The sequence below is a fragment of the Thalassophryne amazonica genome, chromosome 15 (genome assembly GCF_902500255.1).
Source record: "Thalassophryne amazonica chromosome 15, fThaAma1.1, whole genome shotgun sequence".
NCBI classification, from domain to species: domain Eukaryota; kingdom Metazoa; phylum Chordata; class Actinopteri; order Batrachoidiformes; family Batrachoididae; genus Thalassophryne; species Thalassophryne amazonica.
The window spans coordinates 25590684-25609045 of NC_047117.1; the positions used below are offsets into that span (position 1 = coordinate 25590684).

The 18362-nt window shown below is 40.8% G+C and overlaps 1 protein-coding gene across 1 annotated transcript in view; it reads left to right on the forward strand.

Annotated features, from left to right (window-relative positions):
• Window positions 1-3486: 3486 nt before the first annotated feature.
• The window catches only part of LOC117526564 (zinc finger protein basonuclin-2-like), a 51382-nt gene continuing 36506 nt past the window's right edge, over window positions 3487-18362 (forward strand). Inside the window, exons 1-3 of the mRNA XM_034188628.1 lie at window positions 3487-3623; window positions 4464-4687; window positions 9053-9090. Coding sequence (XP_034044519.1) covers window positions 3487-3623; window positions 4464-4687; window positions 9053-9090 — 399 coding nt within the window. The remainder of the gene's footprint in view (window positions 3624-4463; window positions 4688-9052; window positions 9091-18362) is intronic.

The following is an 18362-nucleotide window of genomic DNA, read 5'->3' on the forward strand; positions in this document are numbered from 1 at the left end:
TGTTGTTCCAAGAAAACATTAAATCTAGACTTGAGTTTCCTCTGTGCTTTCTGGTCAACTGCAGCTGAAAGTCTTCTGTTCACCTTTAACTCCTCCAGCATCATCATAGGTGACTTGGTGGCTTCCCTCACTAATTTTGGCCTTGCACCATCACTCAGTTTTTAAGAACTGCCTTCTCCAGACAGATTCATAAAAACTGGCTGCAAAAGTGATTATTATTTGTGTTATGCTCAAAAGGTGCCCATGCATAAGCACACCATTATTTTGACTTTGAAATTTTCATTTAAATCACATTGTAGACATTTGTTTTCACTGTGAGTTTAAGCACATAATTGTCAAAATTTTAATGTAGAGATTCTTGAATTCTCTTTTTTAAAATGTCATGTCACAGAAAAATTTTAGTCTGTGAAATCCTAGGGGTGTCCAAACTTTCCTTTGCTGCTGTATTTTCCAGTGTTTTGAAGAATGGTTTGTACTTCCGTGTTGCTACACTCTTGCATAATCTGGACCACTGTTTCGGGCAGTGCTACGCATGAGTATAGTACCAGAAAACATAGCACAACAAGCCTTGGGCGGCGGGGGGGAGCAGTGGTTTTTACCCTGTTAGCACATCACAGCATAAACCCTCATCAGATTCAGCTACGCCTCTGCTATATCTGCAAAAAATTGGGTAGATGCAGTAAGAATTTGTACATCGTAGGAACACAGCAGAAAACTGATATGGACTCGTATGATCTCCATGGACGTGGTCAACCTGTTCAAACAATATGTAGCAAGGATGCGGTCTAATCAGGATGTAGTAAGAACTTGATAATAATGTAGTGACTGCACTGTTGTAATTAAACCCAGCAGGGACTTTGTTGATGTAGTACAAGTGTAACACGGACGGGCTCGCCCAGCAGCATTGTGTGGACAGCTCTATGAACGAGCTGTGCTGGCCGTTGTCTATGGTGCTGAAACTGCGAAGAAAAAAAAAAATCCCCCACCTCCTTCTACAAATTGAGGTTTGGGAGATGGGCACATTTAGCAGGAGTGCTGTTGTTCGAGTTTGCGCTGAAACGATTAGTCGAGTAACTTGAATAATTCAATTACAAAAAATGTTCGAGGCAAACTCTGTGCCTCGAAGCTTCATTTAATGTTGTAGTACATAGGCCAGACCTGTGTGTGGCACTGCAACGTCCCCAGAAACAAAACAGAAGAAGACTAGAGCATAACAGCTAATCAAATTAGCAGCGATAGCTACACTTTCCAATGTGACACACAGAGTAAAATAAAGTATTTTGAGAGGAAGTGGGTCCACGCTGATCATCAGGCTTACTGCGCATTTAAAGTGAAGCACTGTGTTTGTTTATTTTTGAAAAACACACGGTCCGCTGGACGTGGGGAGTGATTATTGACCCGGCAGCCGGCTGCTGTCTCTCTCTGCTTGGTGCGAGTCTCAGCTCCCTCCCCGGAGTGAGTGAAGAGTAGGACTTCTGCTGACAAGTCCAGTCTTTCTTCTGTGTTTCGCTTTTTAATTTTTGCTTTTTTGGGCAACACACAATGCTTAACAAACACGGTAACTTAAATAAAATGATTTAAAAAGCTGACTGCGAGGCTTGCATGTTCAACCTCCAGCTGAAATGCTGAATCGCAGAGAAAAATGGATAAAAACAAAATCACGCAGGGACCCAGTCCACCAAACTTTCTAAAAAAAAAAAGGTTAAATTTTACAAGTTGGACAAAACAAAACAAAACAAAGCCACTTCCCATCACCATTTCAGCAAAATGTCAACACTTGCGCAACGATATTGTGCCATTGCTTAGGGAGAGCCCTGGACTATTGATGTTGTTTAAAAACGCAAAAGTACTTTTTATCCGACTACTCGATTACAGTAATCACCAGGATATCTATAGAAGACTCGATTAATAAAATAATCGATAGCTGCAGCCCTAGTTCGAGTGTAGTTCATTTTTGAACCTACATGTGGACACAAGAAAACTTGCAGAACAAATGAAAAAGCGTAGTGCATGGTGCAATATTGATGAAGACAGGATGGAAGCAGTGAGAATGCAATATGTGTATAGTGCAGTGTGATTGTTCATAGTAAGAATGAACTGGACATGGTATGTGGGTGATCATGGGCATGATAAGAAATCAGTGGAAACATATTAGATGCTGTGATAACATGGCTAGTACATATGGACTTGAAAACGTTTCCATTCCGACCATGCCCCCAAAGCATTCATCAAAATTTTCAGGATGCAGTGCAATCTTCATGTTCCTTATCTGAGTGTGATGAAGCCCATAACAGAGCATACCATCTTTGCCTGGGACATTATAAACCATAAAAGAAAACGATTCTATGTCTGGTACATGAAAAAGAGGTGACACATCTTTGTTTACTAATTAACCATAATTCTCTTCTTTGCATTGATCAGCAGCCACACAGATGTGCAGCAGAGAAAAACAAGATGTATGAGGCCTGAAATGTGTTGAATGCAGCAGAAGCATGTGTGGGACTTTAAAGATGTTTGAAATATTTAATGGTAAGATGTAGATACTGAATCAGATTTTTTTTTCACCGACAAGTAATCTCTGCTGATGTCATGGTGCAAACACAGAACAGTCAGAATATGTGAGAAAAAAGCACAACACTTTAAAAGCATAAATACGATAACACAATTTGCAATAAATATAATAGAAAATAATAAGGTATGCAGGACATGGACAGACATGAATGTGCAATTCTGCAAACAAAAATGGAACAAGAGTTGAGCAGGAATGTGCAAATGTAGTCTTGCAAAATGATTCAGAGCATGAGTATGATAATAATTTTTAAATGTCCCAGACAATAATCCAGTGTTGCTGTGATATTAGGGGGATGGGGAAGAGTTACTGGGGGGGGCTTTGGCCTTGTTCACGAGGACAAAAAAAAAAAAAAAACCAATCCTGTTCTTGTGGTGTGAGGATTTGGTCCTGATCAACTCCAGCCTCCTGTCAGAGGGTTCAGGATGGGAGGGGTCAGCCACAATCTTTCCTGTACGCTTCAAAGTCCTGCAGGGATTTTGTGCGGTGGGGGGGGGGGTTGTAGCCAATCACCTTCTCAGCAGTCCGCTGCAGTCTACATGTCCATTTACGTGGTGAGACCGTGTTGTGTATTCTTGAATATCGGACAAATATGTTGCAATCTGAACACCCCCCCCCCCCCCCGTTTTTTTTTAAATCACCTGTCCAGTCATTATTTCCACACGAACAAATACTGATCATGGTTTATCTAAAATATAAATCGTGCGCTTGTGAAACTGTGTCTCTCACTCACTCACGACATCTGCGCTTACCCCGCTGACGATGCTGCCTTGCACCAGTTGAGAACAGACAGAGTCTGAGGCCGCTGCGGCAGCTTCGTCTGACTCCCTCTCTCAAACTCTTCCCAGCGTTCTGATTCCCTCTAATACGGGAAACATGCTGTCACATCTTTCATGGAGAGGGAGAGACGTGATAATATGAGACAAAGCCGGGAGAAGGACTGCTACGGCGCGCAGACAGGAACTCGCTCTGACTTGCGCACACACTCGGCAGCTGTGATGTGTCACAAGGCCGAACATCAGTGCAGCTGCTGTGAGGATGATGCCCCTTCGGGGTGACAGCGTGATAAGAAGGCTTTATTATACTGTAGCACCAGTGCAGCGTGGTGCGCGTTGACTTAACGCAACCGCTGCCTCTTCTCTTCCGCTCTCTTCCTTCTCTCATTAACCTCGCCTCTGATTGCCCCCAGGACTCCCTTGTGCTAATTAGAGGGGGGAAATATGTCTAGCATGCATGCGTTCCTGTATAAACACACACACACACAGATGCGTGCGCAGCGCGGCGCTGACAGAAAGGCTGCTGTACTGTAGGTGTGAGATTGAAAGACCTGTCTGCTATTGTGTTTCATCCGTGTTGTGAAAGTGTTGGCAGCTGCAGGGTTAAAGCCCAGCAGGTGACTGTTAACGGCACTGTTGATTCCTTTTACACAGACAGCCCTCGTCTCTGTAGGCTCCCCTTTTGATTTAGACACGTTAAATCAAGACGTGAGCATTTTGGCTCAACATGACACAATTAGGGCCTAGCAGAGTATGAAACTGTGAAATGATCAATTGAGTGTCTTTTTTAAACTCCCCAGTCATTTTTTTTTTAATAAAAAATTGTTCAGCTTTGGGGTTTTTTTTAATGCAAAACTTATTGATTTCTTCAAAAGTTTCGCTTTCTGGAAAAATAATTAGACTATTGCAGAAAAATGTCAAGCTGAAGAGCAAAATAATTTTAGATTTGCTGAAAAAAACATTAAAATAAACATATTTAGTTTCATCTGCGAGGTCATGCACTGACCTATCTTGCTGACCTTGTTTAAACCTTATGTGCTTTTTTGTGTCCTATGGTCCCAGGGTGTAGGATTGCTTTGTGATCTCAGATCTTTAATGTCTGCACAAATATGTTGCAGATGCTTCATGGTCACCAGCGTTATCTCCTACACTGTAGTCTGCTGGAGCAGCAGGCTGAAGGCAGTTGACATGAACAGACCCACCAAGCTCATCAGGAGAGTTGGCTCTGTCCTGGGGGTTGAGCTGGATTCTGTGATGGATGTGTCAGAGAGGAGGATGCTGAGGAAACTGCTCAGCATCCTGGAAAATACCGCCCACCCCCTGTATGCCACACTGACATCCTGTCAGAGCACCTTCAGTCATAGACTGAGACCACCGAGGTGCACCACAGAACACCACAAGAGGTCTTTCCTACCTGTGGTGATCAAACTGTATAATTCCTCCCTCTTCTGCAGGATGAATGTAGTTACTCAGAGTTGAATATTGTTGAACATTTGTCCAAATGTCTTCCAGTCATGTTGCATAAATTTTTTGTACTTATTGTAAAAAAAAAAAAAAAAAAAAAAAATCATTGTTCACTGTTTACTGTTTCAGTACTCTGGAAAAATAATTTCCTTTGGGATGAATAAAGTTGATCTTATCTTAAAAGAATTCAGCAGGCCCCAAAGCCTACAGAGCTCCTAGTTTGTGGAACAGCTTGTCACCTGACATTACAAAATACACTTCATTTCAATCTTAAGGCAAATCTTAAAACTTATTTATTTTCTCCTGTTTGTTTATTTTTTGTGTTTTTCTTATATTTGCTGGTTTGTACATTTTACTGACATGAGTATCTTTAATAGCCTGTCCACACCCAGGCTTGAGTAACTCAACATTTTCAGAGCGCCTACACTGAGTGCCCAGGCATGTTTGGACTGACCAAAACAGCTTGATCTGTGAGGAATATAGCAGTAGATATAATAACATAGAAAATCTCAACAAAGCAGTGTGTGATCAGAACATTTTGAGGACATTTTACATAGAGAAGTGCTCATCAACAAAATCTTTGCAACAAAAACTGTTCGTTTACATCAACAGTGTTTGTAATGTCAAAAATAAAATGGTCAATATCTTTAAATTAGAATTATGTACAGTGTGCATGGTTAAATTCTACATGCAAAATAAATGTCACTTTAAAACCACACCCTCAATGTACATTTGTTATGTTTTAATATAACTTAAATAACAACCAACAGTTTTTAGTTTTAGTAACAAAAACATAATATCAAATTTGTATCATTATCACCATCAAACAGGAAGATGTAAACAACAGAACAGGAAAGTTGGAATTCAAATAATGGGCAGGACATGCAAACGGGGATGACAAGGAAACTGTCAGTACTGTAAATTACCCGTGGAAAACTCTAAACTCTACTGCAAACCTTTCAGAAAGTTTGAAACATCAGAGTTTCGAACATTGTTCCAGAGGCCTCATGAAAAGGAACCCGCCACCTGCTGGATGGCATTTTTGTCTGCACATTATTTTCTCGAGAAAATGTATTTTACACACCTCTAGTTGGTTTAAGTGTGTAGTAAATTTGTGAGCTGCAGTTGTAGTGTAGCACAAACACATTTATTTCCAAGTACCATAGCTGGTCCTTATAAAGGATCGTGCTTTGTCTTTAATAAATCTCAAGGCATAAACATACCAAAGAGATTATGTCAGGCATATCCTGCATTGTTTCGAGAATTTTTGCATGTGTGTGCCCTGCTAAATTAATGCCATGCGTGGTCTGCAGTATTCAGTAACCAAGGGAATTTAAAAAAAAAAAACACACACAAAATACTCAACTTTAACTTTAAAAACACCACCACCACAATATATGACTTACAGTTTGAAAGTACATAACATGAATTTGTCCACCATGAGCCTCCACGGGGACAAATATGTCTGAAGATCCAGAGTGAACTCTCCAAGAAATGATCCTGTTGTCAGCCAGAATACATGAACGTAAGAAGTCCATCAGCTCCACAGAAAGTGCACAGGCAAACGTGAACAACAGCACGTGTTCGGCACATTTTGCAGTAGTTCACATTGTGACTTTGTGCTACAATTCCACCTTAAGCCAAAAAGCCTGAGAGTGAGCACAAACACATTGTGAGAGTTCATAACATTTGCCACTGAGATTGAAATACACCGTTGTTGCAAATGAGATAATGGAGCCATCTACACATCACTCCGGCTAAATAGCATTATTGATGGCCACCATTTAATGAGACTTATATGGTGCAAGCAAATGTCAAAGTAAGAAAGGGCTCATGAATCATGTACTGTATTTAACATTTGATTAGCATTAGTTAATTAGTCATGGCTGTGTATTCTGGCGTAGCATGAAATAAACCACTGGCTCTGTCTTAGTTCAGGGGCCGCATCCTTTGAAGGCTGCTTTTGTCTTTTTAGTGGCATGAGTAGGCTCTCTAGTTTGCAAGGCTCCTTGGAATGCAGCCTACAGATGCGGCCTACCGATGTACCCATTGTGGTCCAAACGCTCCTAAGAGTCATTGCACTTTTTTTCCCAAAACAAAATTGGTTGGCAAATTTAAGGGGAAAAAAAGGCCAGTTTGGGTATTTGTACATATGCACAACAAGTAACAATTCTAAGTATAAATTAGTATTGAAAAGTGATTATTAAACTAAAAATTATTAAACTACTATACTAGCTTGTCACGCACATCTGTCAAGTTTGCTAGGTGACAGGGGATAAGGGCAGGAAAAGCTAATAATGCGATTGAAAAATGCTCCATGGGCTGGACCGTGTCATTTCAGAATGGTTGGTTTGGCATCACTGGTCTTGGAAGGTAAATCTTTGCAGACCACAGCCTTCAAAGGATGCAGCCCTTGAACTGAGACAACTGTTATTGCCATTAAGAGATCGGTGCCCCATCAACTTATACATTGCTATTTAGATGATGAACTCAGAAGTGAGAGGTTTTCTGGTGAAGAAACTAGGCTGTGCACAAACTGTCAAAGTAAGCGAGTCAGAGCAGCAATCCACCACAATTTTTTGAGGTGAATCATAAGAGCACTTCATGCAACTCTTCCTCCTCTGACCATACAATCTCCAACATACCTCACTAGGTGCAGACATCTCCCATTGAAACTGCACCATCTCATAGCCAGCCTCATATAAGGAGGAAGAAAAATGTAAAAACCGCAAAAATTTTTTTGTATTCTTTCTATTGATGTTTACTTTTGTTAATTTTTTAATAATTTTAATTTTTCAGTTCAGTTTTGTTGTAGATTGATGTCCTAATGTGTGCAAGCAGAGTGTATACAATGCATGAGGCTGCCTACGGAAGGCGCTCCTGAACACTGCTCCATGTAAATAGAAGAAAATCCCTGCATTTGACTTTCGACCAGATTTTTGTTGGGTGATGGTGCAATCAATTAAATTTCAATTACATTTATTTAGTGCACCAAATGGGAACAAAAGACACCTCAAGGCACCACACACAAGCAAAGGTTTAACTTTAGCCATCTCAGGAAAGGTTTTTTATTTATTTATTTATTTATAGGAAGAAACCACAAGCAGACCAGACTCAGTGGCATGACCATCTGCTCTGGCCATGATAATGAAAAAAACAACAACACAGAATTATCAGAACAGAAATGCTGCAGCAAAACAACAACATACCACTGAACAAGATGGCCTGGGACTCAATGATTGCACAGATGAAAAGCCAATCAATTTCTGTTGCCACAGAGCAGCAATGAACAGGCACAACACCTCACTTTATATGTGCTGCTTACAGGACGTGAGCACAGGTCGTGGAAATGACAACATCAGTTGGTAATGAGCAACGACATATAAGGTACCTTGACACTTGCACAAATTTGATCCGCGCACTGGAGTAAACTCGTTGTAAACCTGCTGTAAACCATTGTAAACTGTGCTGCACAAACAATTCAGAAACACTGTGTCAGTGTGAGTCATTGCGTCAGTGCAGCGCATCACAGCACAGCTCATCTTAATGATTATGATGAGATGTTAAATCTATATTAAACATAATTTTACAGATACTCATAAGAAGGAATGAAATGGCAACTGTTTTACCAAGCCATTACAATATAAATACTACAAATAATTACCTTTGAGATGATTCCAAATGCGTTCTCCACATCATGAAGCGCACAAGAAAAGCTGCAGCTGTAGAAAATTCCTCTGCGATTCCGGAGCGATTAGAGGTGTTTTCCAAATTCTGAGAGCAAATGATTAATCCGCTACAAAATAATTATTTTATATAACGCAATTTCCAGTGGCATAAAGTGCATCATCCAGCAGAACACAGCAGGTTGCATAGGCATGACAAATTGCGCGGCAGTGCGGTGGTTAAATGTGTGCAAGTGTCAAGGTGTCTTTACGCTGCTTGGTGCACTACTGGTTGCTTTGCACCATGTCGACAACAGGCCCACATTCTCCACAGGCACATAAAGACATGCACAGCAATTGTTCGCACCTCCTGGCTTCAATAAAGTCTCATGACGCTGCGCAGCCTCGTTGACATCGCAGTTCAGCGTGCCTTTGTGCTCAGAGAACAGTTTGTGAATAAGGATCTGTCCCTTTTTATTTCTTCTGCTTTACACACTGTTAGGGACAAGCACAAGTACACACAAACATGTTGTGGGAGTTGTACAGCAAATAACCATTTGTACCTGAACTGCATGCAGGGAGCAGTGAAGAGAGTGACCGGGAGACGGAGGTGTGGGTGGGTACAGATATAAGGGGAGATGGAGAGTGAATGAACAGCTATTTAAGAGCACTTGAGTAGATGTAGCCACTTCTCCCAGCGGAGTCAGCGGGCCCCTCAGCACTGTGGCATGATTTTTCACTTTACCACTCTGTACTCCTTCAATCCCCCAGTTTTTTCTTTTCTCACTCACTGTGTGCTTCAGTGGTTCCATCATTCCCTTTCATTCACTGGGACTACAAGGGACACACACACACAAGTTGACCCATTTGCTCCCCCTGCCCCCACTCCCGCCACCGTTAGTAAATACTTCCATTGTGAGAGCCATTATCGCGTATCTCAAGGGTTAAGAGGGGAAACACACAGTCAGATGGGTGATTAGACAACAAGAAGATGAAATATCGACTATTGTTTTGTTGCTTATTGTTTCACAGCGCTCACATTAGAACTGCAGCTAATTCATAAGCTTAATGTCCTTTTATTTAACATCTTTTTTCCCCCCTGCAGAGACCCCGCACTCAAAGACAGTTACACACACACACACACACACACATTTGTACTGCTGCCGCGCACATGTGGCAGCGGGAAGCGATGCCAAAACATAATGCTCAGCAGACACGGTTTCCTTCAGTGTTTGGGATTCAATATGTAGACGTTTAGGCTATGTAAGGTGCAATTATCTGCAGTGCAGCGGCAGCGTGAGGGCAGAGCCAAAAAGCCTGAACGGGTACAGAACTGTTACAGTAGCGTAGCCAAAGTTTTATGATTTGGAGGGGGTTCACTGCAACTGCATGAATTAGTTTTGACCATAGACTACAAATATATATTGGACAAACCCTGAGAGACATCACCCAGACTTTTTTTCATATTTGGAAGCTCAGGATTGAAGTTATGAAGTTATAAGTTGCCATCTTGGCAGTGCTAGACTCCCAGCCAACTCATAAATACAGGGTGACCCCCCCCCCCCCCCAAAAAAAAAACAGAACTCATGAAATTTGTAATAAATCCTACAACGGTCCAACAAACTTCTTGAAATTTGCTGGACTCAAACTTCAGTCTGTGTAGAATCACTGGGGAAGATGATTGGAAAAACCGTCTTCCCCAACATGTCTTAGTCAACCAAGGAATAGACATTTTGCCTGAAAGCGTATTTCACCAACAAGTTATACCATCTGGAGCATGATTTGGAAAGAACATAACTTTTATGCAAAGTGACCAAAATAACTTAAAGTTTAGTGAATGGTTGTACACAGACTGACGTTTGTAGGATTTATTACAATTATTATGGGTTCTGGTTTTTGTTGGGGGGTAAAGAGGTCATGGGTGGGCAACACAGATGTCATCCGGATGGGAAGAATGAAGCCCAAACAACCCCCTGCCAACGATCTCTTAGTTTCCAAACAAGCTTATGCTAACAGGCATATCTTGGTTTGGATGTTTCATTAATGCAATTTTTTGTGGACTGGGCGGAGCATAATCGTGGGCTTGGGACCCCAGTGATTGACGTTTGGTGGGCATTGGTGTGTGTGTGTGTGGGGGGGGGTAATCTACATTTTATCCTTTGATCCCATTGACGTGGACCTTTTCAAATAACAACCCCTTTATAAGCAACTGTGGGCTTGACATTCATCTACATACGAAATTAGGTGGAAATCAGGTAAATGACAAAAACAGTTTTCAACTTAAGTATTCAAACAAAAACTACTTTATTGGTGAAGGATCATTTTGTGAATATCAGTGAGGCATTATGTTCTCTCTGTGTTCGAGCAGTCATGTATTTTGTGTCTCTTTATTTCCAGTGTTTGAAATTTGTTTAGCTTATTAAAAAAATGATGCAGGGCATCCATGAAATAAATAAAGATACTTCTGAAACCCACAAAAGTATTTTCCTGTGTCGATGCATCTGCTTGTGTTTTTGAGGAGCAGAGAGCAATGCAACAAGGTGGTGGAGCTCAGAACTGCACCTTAGAGCCCTAAGAATTACAGCCATCAGCTTTCCTGCAGTCACCAACTCTGAACATGTCAGTGCCTCTTAATTACGTATGTGTGCCACTTGTGCATTTTTTTGTGTCCACATAAACCTGTGGACACTAACTGGTCCTCTGAGCCTTCAGTTCAGCCGCTGTCACAGGGATCCTTGTATTTTTCCACAGGCATGTCTGAGGATTACACAGTCCCTCTGGTGTTTCGCTGACCTTACCCCGCACACACGTGCATGTGCGCACATCAAAGCGTGTGAGCACTGTGCCCAGCCCGGAGCTCGAGGCACGCTGCTCCACTCCCTCAGCAGGCCGCTGGCACACACATTCACATCTGCCTGCAGGGATCGCCAATAGCAACCATGACATGCGTGTGTGCACGCGCGCGCGTGCGTGTTGTTTTGGAAGGAAAAATATTGTGCATTTTATTGCTTTCATATGTGACTTAAAAAGTGTTTACAGGTCTACTATAAAAATAAAATGTGTAATTTTTAAATCAATCATATTTCACCTCAAATATCATTGTTTTTCATTCTTTTATTCCAGCTCATGGAAACAGTGGATGTAACTTTGTGGTACTTTAGGTACATGCCAAATCCCAGTCGTTTTACTATTGATTTAGAAGAGCTACACCAAATGTGAAAAATTTGTTGGCCCTGATGTTTGGGCAGCTACATTTTGTCAGGTTTATGTCGTGAAATGTAAACAGGAGCCTGAATAGGATGAGACAATTTCAGGACTCCCATGATGGGGTAAACAATAAACAAATAGAATAATTAAAGAAAATATCACTGAACAATATATTGCAAAAACGAAAAATACACTGCAATAAGAAGTCAGCAAAAATATCAGAAACATTTTTTTTCACAAATAAATGGAAAACAAATCAAGAATGTGCAAAGCTCTTTGGCACCATAGATTTTTGTTTGATATTTTTTTTTAATTTTTGAATTAGGGGCTCAACAGAAAATTGTTACAATAAAAATTAAATGTGACTTGTTTCCCTATTTCATTAATGTTAAAAACCTTGATTGCTTTGTAGATGTACTGCCTGAGAAATAAAAGGACTGTTACTGATGATTGCTCAATAACATAAAATAATTCTTAAAGTCCCCTTAAAGACTTACAGACCCCTAAAACAAATTGAACTTTTAAATGTAAAATATGATGACACATTTCACTAGAAAAGTCTTGGCGTGTACGCTATAAGATTGATCGATCAATCTGACGCCCTGATTGTTAATAATAACTCAAAAACAATAAATGCTGTCACCAAATTAATGAGTATAAACTCAGTTGAATTTGTTGCACCACACCCCATATGCATGTCTGCCACCAGATGCTGGACTTTGAGCAGGTGTCACAGTTATTGAGACATAGATCATATTTTCTTCACACAAATATATGAAATCAGAAAATATACGTTACTTTTGGATTGCTTCATAGCGGTCATATTGTAAAACTGAAAGTTTATATATTATATATACATACATATACACTGTATATGAACTTAGCTGCAAAAGAAAAAAATGACTGTGAGCGAACTAATTGAGCTCGCTACACAGTGACTGTGGTCCGTGACAGAGAGAGCGTTTCCCCAGATAGATTTATTAAGTCTGAGAAATGAACTGCTATTTCCTGAAGATTTAACAGTAGTTCAATTCTAAAACTCAAGGAAGACAGTCATATCACCAAACAACCCTGTGGGAAGGATTTTTAATGAATGTTCCAGATGCAGACACTTCTTCCCTTTCTCTCTTTTGCAGTTATATGTAGCTTCAAAACAGCTTGAGAGGGAACAGTGAGCAGTATAATGAGGTGAATGCATCACTGTTAATTATACATTTTAGGCAGGGGGAAAAAAAATCAAATGGACACATGCTTTAGATGTTAATATGTGTTCTCCTAGTACACATAGGAGGCAATCGTATGAACTCAGATATACTGGCACATGTAAATAGGTATTGGGCAGCAATACACAAGAGTTATACACAGTCTAAATTATTCCCTGTAGGAGCACAAGCTGAGGGGAAGATATGGCGAGTGTGAATTATCCCTGATCAATATATAGAGTTTAGTGGAAACACGGCTGTTAATTACGCCCCCGTCTGACTACATACTCACCTCTTCTCCCACATTTGTGTTTTCTTTTCTCTCGTCCTACTCTTCCTCTGTCAACCTCGCTGACCTACACACAGGCCAGCTGTACGAGTCCAGTCCAAATCAGTCGGTTGTATACAGACACGCATATAACCTCAACACCTCCATCCCTCCACATTTATCAATAGTTTTCTTTCCTTCTCTCTTGTTCTTCATTAATTATTCTCTCAATGTTGCATCTCTCATCCCTTCTGAAGCACAGAGAAAAGGTTTATTTCCCAGCGCTCCTTTGAAATCCCAGAAGTCTGTGTGCCCTATCTCACCTCCAAGCCACAACCAGACACCCTGTTAGAGGCTATTACAATCACCAGCCCCCCCCCAACAAGACCCAGACAGAACCTGGACATTAGCTAATCCATACTTATTGCATTTGGGTTCCTCTCACAGCCTTGTAATTCACACGGAGAGACGTATCAACGTGACATATGTCGGCAACAGGTCAACAAGGCGAGACGCTACACTGACACTGAATTGACTTAGCTCAAGTCTCAAAGGACTGTGTACAGTGCATCTGGAAAGTATTCACAGCGCTTTGTTTTTCCACATTTTGTTATGTTACAGCCTTTATACAAAACGGATGAAATTCATTTTGTTCCTTAAAAATTCTGCACACAATACCCCATAATGACAATGTGAATAAAGTTTTCTTTTGAGATTTTTGCTAATTTATTAAAAATAATAATAATTTAAAAACCCTAAGAAATCCCATGCACATAAATATTCCCAGCCTTTGCCATGAAGCTCAAAATTGAGTTCAGGTGCATCCTGTTTCCACTGATCATCTTTGAGATGTTTCTACAACTTAATTGAAGTCCACCTGGGGTAAATTCAGTTGATTGGACATGATTTGGAAAGACACACCTGTCTACATATAAGGTTCAACAGTTGACAGTGCATGTCAGAGCACAAACCAAGCACAAACTGGCCGCCCGTCTAAACTGAGGCGTTGTCAGAGAAGAGCTTTAATCAGGGAGGTGGCCAAGAACCTGATGGTCACTCTATCAAAGCTCCAGCATTCCTCTGTGAAGAGAGGATAACCTTCCAGAAGGACAACCATCTCTGCAACAATCCACCAATCATGCCTATATGGTAGAGTGGCCAAACAGAAGCCACTCCTTAGTAAAAGGCACATGGCAGCCCACCTGGAATTTGCCAAAAAGGCGCCCGAAGGACTCTCAGACCACGAGAAACAAAACTCTCTGGTCTGATGAGACAAAGATTGAACTCTTTGGCATGAATGCCAGGTGTCATGTTTGGAGGAAACCGGACACCATCCCTACAGTGAAGCATGGTGGTGGCAGCATCATGCTGTGGGGATGTTTTTCAGCAGCAGGAACTGGGAGACTAGTCAGGATTGAGGGAAAGATGAATGCAGCAATGTACAGAGACATCCTAGATGAAAACCTGCTCCAGAGCGCTCTTGACCACAGACTGGGATGATGGCTCATCTTTCAGCAGTACAATGACCCAAAGCACGCAGCCAAGATATCAAAGGAGTGGCTTCAGGACAACTCTGTGAATGTCCTTGAGTGGCCCAGCCAGAGCCCAGACCTGAATCTGACTGAACATCTCTGGAGAGATCTGAAAATGGCTGTGCACCGACACTCCCCATCCAACCTGATGGAGCTTGAGAGGTGCTGCAAAGAGGAATGAGCAAAACTGCCCATGCGCCAAGCTTGAAGACTTGAAGTTGTAATTGCTGCCAAAGGTGCATCAACAAAGTACTCAGCAAAGGCTGTGAATAGTTATGTACATGTGATTTCTTAGTTTTTTATTTTTAATAAATTTGCAAACATTTCAAAAACCTTTTTTCATGTTGTCATTATGGGGTTCTGTGAGTAGAATATTGAGGGAAATAATGAATTTACTCCATTTTGGAATAAGGCTGCAACATAACAAAATATGGAAAAAGTGATGCACTGTATACGGCCCGGTCTGCTCATATTGAGTTTCTGTGATGGCTGCTTAGCTTGTGGTGCTACTCAGACCGGCGGGGAGAACGGAAGGTGTTTCAGCACACTGAGTTTACTGACAGGAACTTTATAGACCACAAAGCTACAGGGATCAATAGCACTGCACTGCGCAACATGGCTGGACCCAAACACTGGAAGATTGCATGACACAAAGGCTTCAATCAACATCCTGTAGTGTGCTACATAGACATGCAGTTTGTAGGGGCGCAACGGATGTCAAAACTCACTGTTCAGATCAGATCACATTTTTTCAGATCAGCAAAAAAAAAAGATTAAAAATAACTTTACTTTCTATTTATTAAAGAAGTTAAAGAACAACTACTACATGTTTTACCAAAAAATGTATTAACTTTATGCAAAAAAAAAAAAAAAAAAAAAAAACTATGACACTGATTTTCTTGAAAAGGTGGGGTATGGGCCAACGAAGAAACCATTACTTTTGGAGTAGATCCAATTAAAGGCTGGATCCAGGTTCTCCCACCCCGCACCCCCAATTTTTTTCTTTAGCATTGTGAGATCAGCCATTTTTCAACATTTGCATGAATTTCTCATGAGATAATGAATTTTTTTTCCATAAAGATCTGTGCATTATCTCTTTCATGTAAATGTTAAAAATGCCAGATCTTACAGTGTTAAAGTGAAAAAGATGCCAATCGGATCTGCTCCAAAAATGAGTGCTTTCTTCCTTGGTCCATACTCCACCCTTTCACCTAATTTCATGAAAGTTGGTTGAGTAGTTCTTGTGTAATCTTGTTAAAAGACAAGGGGCACCGACTACATAACAAGTTGCTTCTGCTCATTGTCCTGAATGAAAACACAATTATTATTTTTAACAACAAATCACCATGACAATAAATCTATATTTCACAATATTATTTTAAAACTTTGCAATTAATCTGCGGTTCAAACACATGCCGAACCTCCGGGCGTTTTCTGTACTGCACAGTGATGAGCTTCCATCTGTAACACCACAAACTCAAATTTGAACAAATGTATGTGCACAACACACTTACTGCCCACAATCTGTCCCATCACACGCACACCCGCTTTCGTTTATGTTTTTCTCGACTGATCTCGAGCCTCCAGGTGGCCTTGTGTCCCCTTGAACAAACAGCGCAGAGGTTCACTCCACTTCCCCCATGTCACCGGGGCCAGCGCCAGGTATTGTGTGGCCGACACAGCCACACACCCTGCCGGGGATTTGCCGCTGGGTCACAGAGTTGACATTTATTGAAGGAAGTTGCATGGAGAGTTACAAGGAGTTGACAGTCCTCTTCTCACGTCCCTGTTCAGAGTTTAAGAAGCTGTACAGCGCACACCCCTCTCTGTTTCCAACAATAAATGAAACAATGAAGCTGTTAAGCACTCTATGACCCTCCCAGGACCCAATATAATGAGAATGACAGCTTTTATTTCCCTACATAGTGCCACTAGATTTTAAATTTCTTGCTGGATATCACACCTGATGACTTGTTTGAATGTCCCGGTCAGGGTGGGAGTATAAAAACACATTTACATATTACATGGATAAATATGATTTAGTAAAGAACAATATGAATCACATACATGCGCTCACATGTTAAAAATACTCTACGTGGGCAGCATGAGTAATATTTGTGGGCCACAAGAGGGAATGCTGAGTTTAGCAGACCGTGAGGAACAGTGAAAATCTAAAAAGTAGAAGCTGAGTGAAATGGATTGAGTGTGTTGAGGACCAGATGTGCTTCGGATGGATCAAACATCTGCCGGGTCTGCAAGTCCTCAATGGTCCTGAATGACCCCCACCACCCCATTTTTCTCCACATGTGTCCCGGTAAATCTTTTGTTTTTCACTACAGTATCTGTCCCTCATAAAGATCAAAAAGTTGGATTTTTAACCGACTTTGTTGAAAAAAGAAAAAAAAATGCTTCACTTTAATTTTAAGCATTCCAAGTGAAAAGTATGGCATGCACAGTGACTCAAAAAGCACATTTACAACAGAGATTTCATCTTTTTGTCTCCGTTACAGTGCGTTTTGATGGTCTAGAGCTTTCCTTGGTGTATAAGTTACAGTGCGAAGAGTCGGCAGCAGATGGTAATGGTGTTTTTGCAGTAACTAATCACTGCTCTGGAACGTATGACAGTAGACAGGCCCAGGGACCCAGAACCATGCCACAAGAGATCTGAGTGATACTTTGTGTTGTGCCCACATTATCATAGCAACACCTAGACTAACATATTCACATATGCACATATAAATATGAAACATTCTCTGGGCCTCTGAGCCACAGGGGCAGATGTTTTTCTGGCACATAGGTTGAGGTAGTTTAAATTACGTTGCAGCCACAGTGGCACGCTATGAGCCAACTCTCACACAGGCAACAATTCCAAATGAGGGAAAACAGGGAGAGGGCACTGTTTGGGGACCATTTTACCCCACTCAGTATCATATTTCACTCTGGAACAGTAGTAAGCTTAACATACATATACTGTATATACTGTAAAAGTGTGTTGTTTGATCCACTTTTGTGATTTACCTCTGTGTTTCTCCCTATCCACCAGGTCGTTATTGTAAATAAGAATTTTTTCTTAACTTACCTGGATAAATAGAGGTTAAATCAAATAAATCAAACACTAATGCAATCTTGAATCCAGAGTAGTCCTGACTTAGGTGGGATGAGATAAGAGGTAGGTAGAGTGAACTTAACCTTAGTAAAGCTACACTGTCATAAGTGTTGCTGACAGTAAGACACATTTTTATTCAGATAAACTGTCTTACACTCATTTGAAGGACACAGATAGATGCCAAACTTTATAATTTTAAAATGTTTTAAAGTACAGTAACGTGCAATGGCTTCAGGGACATTTAATGTGAGTAAAATAGACGCTACAAATCTAATATTATTCATAATATCATACTATAATGGTCACAGTGTATGTATGTGTACAGCAAGCGGGGGGGCTTGCTGTACACACACACACACACATGCACACAATGAATGTTTCATATTATATGTGTAGTTTTTCTTATTAAATACAAATATGTAAAATGCATGAGTACTTTTCGCCTTTGAAAATACATAATATTAAAAACATCTGTGAGCACAGTGAATTCACGCTCACATACAAACAGGTATGAAATTGTTCATTTCATACCTGTTGGTATAAATGTTACATGTTACATGGGCTTTGAAACAG